This window comes from Triplophysa rosa, linkage group LG2, assembly GCF_024868665.1.
Source record: "Triplophysa rosa linkage group LG2, Trosa_1v2, whole genome shotgun sequence".
NCBI lineage: Eukaryota > Metazoa > Chordata > Actinopteri > Cypriniformes > Nemacheilidae > Triplophysa > Triplophysa rosa.
This window is the reverse complement of record NC_079891.1, coordinates 35105623-35118796: the sequence shown is the minus strand read 5'-3', so window position 1 is coordinate 35118796 and position 13174 is coordinate 35105623. Positions and strand designations below refer to the sequence as shown.

Sequence of the window (13174 nt, the reverse complement as noted above, 5' to 3'; positions counted from 1 at the left end):
TAGATAGAAAGAAAGAAAGAAAGAAAGAAAGAAAGAAAGAAAGAAAGAAAGAAAGAAAGAAAGAAAGGAAGGAAGGAAGAAGGATGGATGGATGGATGGATAGGAAGGAAGGAAGGAAGGAAAGAAAGAAGGAAGGAAGGAGACATGGAAAGAAAGAAAGAAAGAAAGAAAGAAAAAAGGAAGGAAGGATGGGTGGGAGGGAAGGAAGGATGGAAGGAAAGAAAAACTGCACTCAGAACAGAAGGGGCGGAGCTGAGGTGGGTGTGTCTCTCAGCTGATGCGCGCCTCTCTCTCTCCCCCCGCCATCACTTCATATCTGGCGCGGGCGGAAGCGCATCGCGTCCTTTCACACGTTCATTTACGCAGAGGCTCATCCCGACGCACGGAGTGACAGACGGATCATATGAGACAGTGAGTATCTACGGAGTAACGGAGTATCATCCGCGTCCGCTGCACCGCGACGCGCCTTTGAACGCGTCGCGACACTGCCGTGAAAGGTTCGATGCGCTGACGCTTGTTATCGCTCACGGAGGCGAGAAAGGTGATGCTGATGCTGATAGAGGGATGCGGATGCGGCGGTCCAGGAGGCTGCTCGCATCCTTTTGCATGAGCGGTAACGCGCATTATGTAATGGCCACAGCGATGAAAAGCGCACGGACGGATCCATCTCTGGTGTTACTGGTGTAGTCAGGTGAACACCGTCTCTCCATTGTGCGGCTGCTGCTGTCCCTGCATCGCTGCTGTGTCCATTGCGTTTGCTCTTCAGTGGAGGCATAAAGCATTTTTATGTCCTGTGTTTGCTGAATGCATTTGTCGGGTTAGTTGCAGCGCGAGGGCTGCGTTTCTTTTAAACGCTGCGTTCATTCATGGCTCATCACGTCTTGTTGCGCGCTCTTCTTGTGAATATGCTCTTTTAAAGCATTTATTGAGCTGTTGTGATTCTGATGTCATATGTTAATATTGGAGGGGGGGGGCAGGCCTCTAGATCCTATTTTAACTGACAGGCTTGAATTTCTCTTTATTATCATCGCGTTGTCGTTGCGTTTTTAATGTGCGAGTGCAGTACAGTAGGGGTCGGTGATGCGTGTGTCACGCGCATGTTTACAAATGTACGTGCATTTTTCTTTATTCTCAGACGTGTGTGTGTGTGTGCATCGCTTCTGGCGTCAACCTTTTTATTTGTGCCATCTTTATTGTATAGTATAAGGAGAAAATCTCGTCTTGCATTATTGACAGCGTCAATGTCTGTTGATGAAGGTAAGATATCAGATGTGATGCATTTATCGTCCTGACAGTCAATGGCATCTCACACACGGTCTATAGTGAGATGTGTGTGTAGGGTTTGAATATACGAAGCATGTGAGCGATGATGTAATGCTGTGTGAGTGTGGTGCACGTGCCCGCGGCGCGCTGCTGGACGGCTCGCGCTACTGCAGCCCAGCCAGCGCTGCTGCATGAATGCATTGAGCTCTGTAAACATGAATCCATAGAGTAAACATTCTGCACCATTATCATAAATTGACATTTCAGATTTTCTACGTTAAATTTGGACTTAAGTTGGTTATAGTTAAACAACGGCAATCTCAAATTAAGCATGGATTGGCTACAGTAACCACAGTTTATTTGTAGGAAAATACAAATGTTGATCATTTTTTTTCTACTGACTCCACAATCGAACTTTTAACTGTTGTGTAAATATCTCAATGGTTTCTCCTAGACATCAATGAGATTAAATGGAGAGCAAATTATAAATTGAAAAAGTGTCCCGTCTCAGATATTCCTCCTGAGAAAAAGAATGTGTCTGTCATGTGAGTTTCAGAAGAGATGTCAACCATGTGTCAAACTGAGCTTAGATCTGTCAAGTCTGCAATCAAAAGTCAATATTATTGAAGATCTCGATATGAACTCAAACATTTCTCATCAAATTTCTCCAAATCCAGATTATTTAACTGTACAATCTATACATTCATATACACCTCCAGACTCTTCATGTGTTCACACAATTACACTCTCATTTACTTGTCTTTTTCTTCTCAACAGCAGAAGTTGATACTTAAACACAGAACTTCATCAAATGAAAGAGCAACATCTGAGCAATAACATGTTCCTCTTTGTTTGTAGGAAACTGAACTTCAGTCATATTTCATTGATCTTTAGGTAATGTTTAACTTCATAGATAATCACAGATATCATTTTATTCAGGGTGCGGCTGAAACAGATTCATGTTATTGTTTACACACATGCACGTACGCAGACTGTTTCTCTTGGCAAAGCTCTTCATGAGTTTTCGTTCCTTGACTGGAGTTGGGAAATCAAGTTCTTGTAGAGTTTTGAGAGATCTGATCTATGTTTAAGTCAACGAGGAAGAAGTTTGGCTTTTTATGAAAATCAAGTGTGTTGATTATTTACAGTAGTATACAAATATTTTTATCTTTTGCTCTGTTGTGGGAACATTATGTTTGAGGTTTTGGTGTCGCAGTGATGTAGTGTATTAACCCGTGTGTGTGTGTTTCTGTTGCAGTGTGTGTGTGTGCGGCTCGGTTCAGGTACCCTTCATGCCCGCGTGTGCTGCCGTGGAGGGTGGCGGAGTGAAGCGCTCGAGGCTCCTGGCATGGGCAGTGTAGGGAGCGGGGCCTCCAGTCAACGCCCCATCACCATGCGCAGCGTGGGCACCCGCACCACCCCTAACGGCCCTCTGACGGCCCCGCCTCCTCCCAACTCAGCTCGTCGCCGACTGGACGACCGCAGTTTTAGCGCCGACCGCATCCCCGGACCCAGCACCAAGGCGAAGGGCGTCTCCGCCGACGAGCGTAGCTACAACGCAGAGAGGGATTACCACGGCAACGCTCGCGGTCACTCGGACGCGGAACGCCCAGCGGCTCACAACGTTAACCGACAGCAAACGGTCAACGGAGAGAGGCTGGTGTCCAACACGGCGTTCTTCAACGGCGGGGTGCGGAGAGAGGGCCACAGGAGAGGAGAGAGTCTGGACCTGTGCGGTAACAACATAGTGCTCACCGCGAACGAGAAAAATGTCAGCCATCAGCCTCCAGCACAGCACAATGACAAGAGCAAAGCCAAACCTTATCATCAAAACCCACCGAACATTCTGCCCGTCTCCGGAAAACTGGAGCATGCACAGGTGCAATCTGACGATCATCCAAGAGAGTTTCTTCTGAAGAACACAAAAGATGATATTCTCAAGAGCCGAACAACGTCGAACTTCATTGACTTCCATAAAACCACGGAGATGTTTCTCCAAATATCTTCTTTTGTGTTCCACTGAAGAAAGAGTCACAGGTTCACAACAGCATGAATTTTTGTCTTGATTTTATGTCACGCTTCAGAAGTTCTGCTTTTTATCTCCACAGACGAATGATTCTCTGGTGCGCCCGTCAGCCTTCAAACCCGTGGTGCCCAAGAATTTTCACTCCATGCAGAATCTGGTGTGTCCCCTTCAGACCAGCTCGGGCACGAGCGGCGGTCCGGGCAGCAGCGGAAGTGGAGGCAGCGGAGGAGAGAAGAGCGCGCAGAACCCGTCCGGAGGGCAGTGGGATCAGGACAGTCCCAGCAGTCGGGGAACGCACGCGGGAGCGGGCAGAGCCGGTCAGGGCAGTCTGTCAGATTCTGGGAGGAACTCTCTCACCAGTCTGCCCACATACACGGGGTCGGGGTACGGCCCACCTCCTGCGCTCGGACCCCTTAGTGCCTCCACCAGCCACATCAACAGGCTGGGCACCGTCGCCCTGGACAAACTGGATAAGCCGGGATACCAGAATGGCATCAGCGCCTCTGATAGCGGCCGCTCTTCTTCTGGCAAGAGTTCATCGTCTTATCAGCGTCTGAGTCACCTGAGCGACGCTCCCGGGGCCCTGCGACCCTCGCCGTCCTCAGATGATCTCATTCAGGACCTGGAGGACCGGCTGTGGGAGAGAGAACAAGAGGTAAGTGTGTGAACTGAGAAACCTTGCGGGCTATTATTAGTTACTGTATGGTTCACAACAAAAAATCCTTTTCTTGCTTTCCAATACAACCAGTGGTGGAAGTGACTGACATTCAAGGGGGGAATCTAGTTGGGTACGTTTTGAAACCGTAGAAGCAAAAATGCCATTTTATTTATGTCTGAAATGTGCATATCGTAAAAAAGATGGGTAAAAGATGGAAATCCTAAGGTGGAACTGCGTCACCACTTGAAATTCACTTCCCCTGCTTTCCCCCCATTTCCAGCCCTGAATACAACTGTCTAAACATCCGTAAAATAAGATATTTACTGGAAAAGCAAACATGCACAAGCATTTTATCTCGATATTTCCGAAAAATGTAACAAAAAACGTTTGCCATGGGGAAAGAAAAATCATCTTGGTTGAAGTAAAAACATCGCAAAACTCAGATCTTGTGTCATTTAGCTTCTTAAAGTGATAGTTCACCCAAAACTGAAAATTCTGTCATCATTTACTCACCCTATTGTCTCGAGTTTCTTTCTTCTGCAGAATACAAAAGAAGATATTTTGAAGAATGTTGGTAACTGGACCCCATTCACTTGCATTGGTTTTGTGTCCACACGATAGAAGTGAATGGGGTCCAGTGCGGTTCGGTTACAAACTTTCTTTCAAATATCTTCTTTTGTGTTCTGCGGAAGAAAGCAAGTCATAAAGAGTTGAAATGGGTGAACTATCACTTTAAGTAAATACATTTAGGGGTGGTTTCCTGTACTGGGCTTAAAACTAGTCCTAGACTAAAATAAATGTTACAGTAGATCTGACTAAACTGAAAACAGTTTGCGCTGGCACATCTTGAAATACATCACTGACATTGTTTTGTCTTAAAATGCACAAAAGTTATGTTTTTTGTAATTCATGTTTGCAAAAACTACTTCAATCTCTTAATTTAACTAAAACCTAGTCCTGGTTTAATTTAATCCCTGACGGGAAACCTCCCTTTAGTGTTAGAGATGTTGGGATTATTGCATTGAAATTACAAGACAAAGCAAAATATTTTTGCATTGTTAAAATGGGATTTTTGTTACTAAAACGAGTGCATTTTTAACTGTATGCTTGAATATTTGTGGGGAAAGTGCTGGTCACTAAAACACATTGTTTTATTCCTCATATTGTTATTTATCATCACTTTCCAAAACAAATGAGATTTTTAATCTCTTGTATATTTTCAAGTATCTGTTCTGTGGAAATGATTTTGTTTTACTACATTATAAAGCATATATCATACTTTTTAACTCTAGTTCATTCCATTTCAAAATATTTTTTACTTTTAACGCTTAAGTACATAAAAAATATTAAAGAAAAATTTAAGAAAGTATTTATTTTTCAAATGTAGTGGAGTAAAAATGATGATATTTGCTTCATAATGTATTGATCAGTGTTGGTTAAATTACTCTAAAAAGTAATTAATTACTAGTTACTAATTACATATTCAATAGTGTAATTAGATTACTGTACAAGTTACTCTCTCCAAAATTTATATAATAAGTATTTAATTACTTATTACTAATTACTTTCTATATCCTACATCAACCTTGATTAGTTCAGTGATTCAAGGATAGACATGAAACGGCTCTTTTAATTCATTCAAATAAATCATAAATAACTACATAAATTATTCTTATTAACTGACCAAAGTATTACAAATGTGAGAATGACACATTAAAGCAACATTTTAAAGATAGACTTTGAATTTTGATGTAATTTCCACTATTGAATATATTATACAGTATTTAGTTCAATTACATCAGAAGTAACTGTAATTCAATTACAGAAAAATAGCGTAATCCCTTACTTTACTTTTTAAGGGAAAAGTAATTAGATTATAGTTACTAATTACTTCGTAACTAGTTACACCCAACATTGGTAGTGAAGTAAGTATAAAGAACAGTGTTTGTGTATTTAGATATGTGGATCATGCAATGAAAACTTTAGTAAGTGTGCCAGTAAAACCAGTTGTGCTTTTCACCAAGAAGTGGAAACTCCAAATTCTTTAGTTTTATCAAGACTGTATCTATTTTCTGTTTTAAGGAGTGCAATGGATTTATAAGACCAATAAGACGAGCGTGTTGTGTGTCAATATATCGCGCAACAAGGTTTCAGGTGAGCCGCGCTTGTGTAGTGTGTGATCCAGGTCTAAATCTCCTCCTCACAGGTGATCCACATGCGACGCAATCTGGACCAGAGCGAAGCGGCCATCGTGCAGGTGTTCGAGGAGAAGCAGCATGTGTGGGAGCGTGAGATGGAGGAGTTGAGGCAGAACTACGCCGGGCGACTGCAGCAGGTGACCCGACGGGCTCAGCGCACGCAGCAGGCCCTGCAGGCGCAGATCAGCCGTCTGCAGCAGGACAAACGCAGACTGCAGGATGAAATGACGCTGCTGCTCGCTCAGAGAGAAGAGCTGGAGAAGAAGTGCTTGGACTTCAGGAAGGAGCAGGCCGACATTCTGCCCAGACTCGAGGAAACCAAGTGGGAGGTGAGAGACTCCGTATCAGAACTTAATGCTCACATACCGGACCATGAGAAACTGAGAGTGACAAACGTTTAGTGTCGCTTGCTTCGCAGGATCTTAAAAACCAATTGATCTGAAAGTGTTTGCGTAAATATTTGAATAATAGGTATGTGATTTTTTTAATTGTGGTAATATATGAATGTCTTACATTATAAAACAACAATTTGATTTAATTTAACGTTTTTTAAAATGGATGACTTTGACTGAATAATGAAGAAAAACCAGCCAGTAAGAGCTCAGATGTCAACTCCTTCAATAGTGTTTAAAAATCATCTCAGGATGAGATCTCATGAAGCTGCTTGAGAAAACGATTTGACACCTGGGAATTGAGAACATTTCTTTAAATTCTACACAAAGAAAGAAGATGATGAAATATAATTTTTATAACGTGTTCATTTAATTCTTAGTTCTTTATTCAAAACATAATTCCACAAAGTTACATTTGTGTTATTTCATAGATGAGTTAACCGTTATTGTAAAATGTGGAAATAAACATTAATCTGTGAGTAAGCGACTCTAAACGATATAACTCTAAAAAGATATGAACCGATGATTTAAAAAACGAACATCTGCATTCAGTGTGTCAGGTTTTGCATCTTTCATTAAAAATGATTTTTTTAACCTATTTTAAATACATGTAAAACATTGTTAATACAACTTTGTTTGTAATTTAAACAAAAATTGACCAATCACATACCTATAAATCTCTTAATTTTCCGATCTGCATACAGCGGTGTGTGTAATGTCAGCCGGTGTGTGTGTGCTGGTGCAGGTGTGTCAGAAGGCGGGTGAGATCTCTCTGCTGAAGCAGCAGTTGAGAGAGAGTCAGGGTGAGGTGACCCAGCGGGCGGGTGAGATGGTGGCCCTCAGAGGACAGCTGAAAGATCTCAATGCTCAACTGAGACAGAGGGAAGAAGCCGAGATCAGCCTGAAAGAGTCTTTCTGCACCAAAACCCTGGAGCTGGAGCGCTGCGAGGCAGAACTACAGACCATGCTGGCTGAGGTACACAAACAAATCATTTCATAATCAAATGTCATCACGTTATCTTCTTGTACGGGGGTCAACGTGGTGAAGCTTCAAAAAGCAAAAGCTTCCATCATTGAAGTAAAAAAGTATCTTTTGAAGTGAAAGTTTTTGAGAGAAAACTAAAGTTAAAATGTAATAAAAATAAAAAATTTGAAATTCATCAATAACTTCAAAGCTCATTATTTTACAATGAGACATGCAAGAACCAATGTGATTTGAAGTTACCGAATACTCAGCTGTCTAGTTTTTTGCAGGCAGTAGTGAGTGATAAAAGCAAAAATAAAATTATGTAAAAAGGGAATTATTTAATAAAAAAGTAAATTATGAATGTAAATGGAAGTCTCGGTTGCATAAACTGCTTAGACTAGTCTTACAAGTTAGTCACCTAATTTTTTCTTCAAGACTGGTCATAACTTCTTCAAGTCAGGTACATAAAAAGGTAGATTGGTCTTACTGAAATATGAAAAGTAAGACTTATTAGTCCTAACTAATTGCTAGTCTTTGAGAATAGCTGTTAAGACACAGTCTTAACTTAGTGGCTTTATTTATGCAACTGGCCCCTGTTCTTCACTTTCTTATTTGTATGATTCTGCTTTTCTTTACCATTTTGTTACCAAAGTTATTTATTTTTCATTCTTTTATGATTTTTTAAGGAAACTAAGTGCTGCTAATGTTGTTTTCAGACCGAAATGCTCGATCTGTACAAAGTGTGTTCTTGTGTCAATGTGGTGCTAACAAACTCCCAAACTGAAGGGGGCAATAGAGATTCCTTTGATTCCTCTTATTTCTCTCTCCCTCTCTTTCGTTCATTCCTGCAGGTGACAGTTCTGAGGGACAAACTGAGCGTGTTTGAGACGGAGGTCACGCGTCTGAAAAAAGCTCTGGGTGAGCTCAGCAGTGGCGGTCGGGCCGCTGAGCCCAGCCTGGGTGAAGTGGGCCAAATGGTCACGTCCCGCAGCCGAGAGCGCCTTCTCTCCCCCCTGAGCCCTCCGGAAACGCCCGCGTCTCTCCCCGCCCTACCGGCTCCAGATCCGCTGCTCACCATGCTGAGCGACGACTCCAAAGTCCAGCGGCAGGAGTCGGGCGACCTGCGGCGGCAGCTGGATCGTCTGCAGAGCGAGCTGCGCGTGGAGCGACAGCAGCGGGAGCGTCAGGCTCTCACCTTCGCCCAGGAGCGGCAAACCTGGCAGGACGAAAAGGAGCGCGTGCTCAAGTACCAGGCGCAGCTGCAGCTCAGTTACGTGGAGATGCTGCAGAAGAATCAAGCTCTGGAGGAGCGCGTGGAGAAGCTGACCCCTCCGCCCCCGGCTACGTCCGCCTCACCGCCGCCTGCCGTCTCGCAGGACGTACCCACGCCCGTTTCCGTGTCTATATCGCTGACCTCTCCGACTCCTCCGGTGGAAGACAAGGCGCTGCCGGAGCTGCACCAGCTGGCGCCGCCGTGGCCGGTTCCAACTCGGCTGGAAAGGATCGAGTCCACGGAGATCTGAACGCGATGCAGTAAAACCCGTAAAGCCCCGATTACAATAGCATTCAGTACAATCCAAACAAACAAAACAAACGGTGACCGCTCAGCTTCCGAGGTCTGTCCAAGGATGCCCTGCTGGTGTGGGGCAGGCGGTTGGGTTGAGAGCCGGTTTGTTGGTTGGTTATGCGCACGTGTGGCCTTATCAGCTGGTTGGTTGGATTAGGGCGGAGGAGCTGGCCCTGGGTCAGGTGCCAAGGGGAAACACACGACTGGATTTAACACTCAGGGGTTTATGGGATGTAGATGCAGAACAGACCTGAGGTCAGACTGTTTGGAGTGTGATAGGGGTTGTGACTTTTAAAGGTGAAGTGTGTCGTTTCTGCAACGCTCAAAAACTGCTGACTGTTTTGAAGCCTCCATCTGCCATTGGTTGGACTGTAATGTTTACATATTTGGAGGGGAAAATATGTCACACTGCTGTGGAAGATGACAGACTTCACCTTTAAAAAAAACATAGAGAAAGTATGTCAAAAGTAGAACTGTTTATTATCAGTGACAATAGCATTATTTTGTAGTTAGAACTGTATTGGACAGACAGACAGACACACAACAGTTAAGAGATGCAGGGAGAAGATCTCTGACACAACACACCACCAGTTTTAAATGCGAGGACCAAACTCTGAGAGTCCGGCTGCTGGTGATGTTTTCTGTTGGACTGTTAGGACAGAACAAACTTTACGCAAGCATGAATGGACAGTTTACCCCAAAATGAGAATTACTTCATCATTTATTCACGCTCATGTCATGTCAAATGACGTTCTTTCTTCAGCAGAACACACACAAAAAAGATATTTTCAAGGAACGTTGGTAAGCAAACAACATTGAACTCCATTGACTTCCATTGTATGAACGCAAAACCACTGAGACATTTCTCAAAATATCTACTTTTGTGTTTCACTGAAGAAAGACTCACATACAGGTTTACAACCAAACGAGAGAATAAATGATGACAGAATTTTATTTTTGGGTGAACTGTCCCTTTATTGTGTGTTCTTGGGCTAAGATTTAAACAAGATAAGTTGTTATCTGCGAAGCTTTATAAACGTTGACTCTCTTCAGACTGTTGCTCCGCCATGCCAGTTGTTGAGCTGAAAGTGAAAACTAGCAATAGATGAAGGTTTGCCCAAATATACGCAATAGCTGAGAATAGACGGTTTCAAAGTGACAACATAAACAAACCTTACAGCGCATGCGCGCATTCGTGGGCTGCAGTTAACTTCTGGTACACATTCACAAACAATAAGAGCGCCTGTAGATTATTTCTGATAACAATCAAAAGAAACCGAGAAGAACCGTTACTTGGCTAAACATGTCTCTGTAATATTTTGAATTTAGACTGCGATACCAAGCTCAACCACTAGATGTCAGTGTACCATACGGTTTCATTAAACGCGTTAAAACTACAGGACCCATTCAACAAATTGTTTATTTAATAAAATGAACATACAACAAAATTCAACAAATCGTGTATTAAAGAGTACATAATATGAGATCATGAAAATTACATTTCATGCAGTGCGTAATGTTGCCGCGTTTGAAAGCTGTCTGCCAAGTTATAAATCCGAAGGTGAATGAATAACAAAGTTATGGCTTTTAAAAAAAGGAGTCGACTCTGAAAAACGAGTCGTCCCTAGTCCGATTCACGAACTGCCAGGGATTTACATCACTACATATAGTCCCCGCCTACGTTTTGCTAGGACTGCCCGCGACAACTTCGCTCTTCTCCCCCAAACACTACACGGGTAGACCAATCACAGCCGACTAGACCAACTCAACTCATCTTTATTTATAAAGCAGCAATAAAAACAACAATTGTTGACCAAGGTGCTGGACAATCAAAGAAATAGTAACAACATTTACACACAACACATCTGACCAATCACATCAGACTAGGCTAGCGGAAAGGAGGGGATTAGACAGATGAATCGCGGAACGAATCATTTGAGTCAGTCACGAAGTAAGGTATGAATAACTGCCTATTATTCCGAAATAATTGCGTTTTTACACCTTCTCTGTACATATACTTGTTGTTGGACACTCCCTAAACCAAAGTAGGACCTTAAAAATCCCTAGTTATGTACTCTTTAAATACAATTATTATACAATAAAATAATAATATACATTAACATTACCATAAATTAAATTAAATATTTATATGATCATACACTAGCCAAACACACCGGACACCAAAAGTTGGCTCGCCCACCGCCAATAACCTTACAAGAAGAAGAAACACAAACCGGAAGTTAACTGGGGGTCAGGCGCGCGCGCGCCCTATGGAACGGTCTACGGAATCGTCATGTGTACGATTCCAAGGGAACACGCATCAAATGTATAGCTTAAATGCACTGTAAGTCATTTTTTAATATGTAAAGCGTCGCATTGACGTGCTTGCGTACAGCGGGTTTGATGCCCTAAGGCCTAGTGCGGTACGGAAGCGCTCAACCCTCCTGCTCTTTCACCCGAAGCAGTGGTGGAGGACACCTATTTATTTCTAATCAGAACGCACTGTATCACCTGAATGTTGTTTTTGCCCTTTTCTATGTTTTGAGCAATGTAGAGTTAAACAGACAGAGATATATTAAATACGCTTTTAAAGAAGGACGGGGTTGTCGTGAACAGGTTTATGAAGCCGCCGCGCCGGAACGAGACGGACGGCGGCTGAGCCAAAACACGCGCGACAACGACGAGCGATTACATTTGAATATGACTTTACATTCTTCCAAAAAGAGCATATAATACGTGTCCGTGTATACTTGCTGAAAGTATCATTTAGAATTTTTGACTTTGAAAAAGATGTAATATGCAGTAGATTGAAGTGCACAGTGCACACAAATGATGTGGAGATTTTTGAACGGGTAAAAAGTCCATCGTGTGCTAGTTTGAGGATGATGTTGGGATGTTCTGAACAGCATACTACCATACTATTTCTGCAGCGTACAGCATGACGACTGAAGGCCACTGGAATACGGTTTCATTTTTAATCTTCGTTCAGTCTGATGCAAAAGAAAGTTACAAACATTGGAAGGTCAGGTTGCGTGCAATGCATTGTGGGACACAGCACTGCATACTGAATAGAGGTAGTGTGAGTGGTACGCTATTCCGTACACAGACAGAGATTTTGATCAATGTACTTGCTGGCTCAGACGAGGTGGGAGCATTTTACAAAACACCTGTTGTCACAAAGTCTTTAAATGTCGCTTATAGAAATGTCATTGGACCGATCCATGACTTTTGCCCTGCTTGTTATTATGCACAAACTCTTGAATGATCCATATTTTGAGACATTTGGTCGTATCACAGCACTTGCAAGCCAGTTTCACTCTTACAGTAAATATGAAGTGCATCTGGTGTGTCTGTGCTGAAATGAAAACAAGCACAAACTGTTTTCCAGCGTATATAATTCAGCTGTACGGAAACCGCAGTCCGTTGATTTATTTCCCATAAAGTTCTAGAAAGATGTGAATAGAAACATTCATGTGGAAGAGCCTTATGTCGCACGGTGCTTGTGCCTCTTCTTTTCCGTCATCACTAGAATGATGCCATTTCATTGATAATCAATCCAGATTCATGCCACTTTATGACACTAGGTGTTAAGAGAGACGTACGGGATGAAGCTTTAGATGGACGCCGCACCTCTGCTGTCTTCGGCCGCATTTGCTGCTATGTGCTTCTGTTGTGTCCTGCTGTGTTCTTGGTAGAGACAAAGGCAGTCGACTGCATGTAAATATCACCGTTCCTTATGTGTACAGAACTTATTCTATCCAAATATACCGAGCTAATGCGTGTGAATACTTTTGTGAAGTAATGAGACTGACATGTCAGCTTTTATTTTTCAAACTATTATTATAGGAATATAATATACATATATGAATCTTAAAACCTTCCATCGGCTATATTACTGTAAAGTCATTCATTCAAGAGTCCCATGTCTTTACGTTCTATTTATCAGTTCTTGAGATGTACGGGGGAGCAAAAGGCCACCAATGTTTTGTAAGCATTCTTTTGTTTTCCTTTTTTTCAGAATTTGCTTGGGAAAAGCATATCTTAGCAAATATTAATTTAAATAATAAAGATGTGAATAACAACAAAGAAACAGTTTCTCTTTC

The 13174-nt window shown here is 42.5% G+C and overlaps 1 protein-coding gene across 5 annotated transcripts; it reads left to right on the top strand.

Moving 5' to 3' along the window:
- The first annotated feature begins 271 nt into the window (after positions 1-271).
- LOC130545330 (leucine zipper putative tumor suppressor 3) lies at positions 272-13172 on the top strand. 5 transcript variants are annotated; one of them, XM_057319777.1, is made up of 6 exons: positions 272-411; positions 2522-3142; positions 3372-3944; positions 6154-6474; positions 7283-7513; positions 8356-13172. In XM_057319777.1, exons 2-6 carry the CDS (start codon positions 2612-2614, stop codon positions 9025-9027), a joined length of 2328 nt encoding a protein of 775 aa, XP_057175760.1. In that variant the 5' UTR covers positions 272-411; positions 2522-2611; the 3' UTR covers positions 9028-13172. The 5 variants fall into 5 exon arrangements, with proteins under 5 accessions (XP_057175760.1, XP_057175776.1, XP_057175783.1 ...); XM_057319793.1 differs by lacking the exon at positions 272-411 and adding an exon at positions 426-541; XM_057319800.1 differs by lacking the exon at positions 272-411 and adding an exon at positions 560-691.
- Positions 13173-13174: the final 2 nt, after the last annotated feature.

Coding starts and splice junctions, on each gene's coding strand:
- LOC130545330 (XM_057319772.1), top strand. Junction 3,945..6,153: donor TGTGGGAGAGAGAACAAGAG/GTAAGTGTGTGA, acceptor TCCTCCTCACAG/GTGATCCACATGCGACGCAA. Junction 6,475..7,282: donor TCGAGGAAACCAAGTGGGAG/GTGAGAGACTCC, acceptor GTGCTGGTGCAG/GTGTGTCAGAAGGCGGGTGA.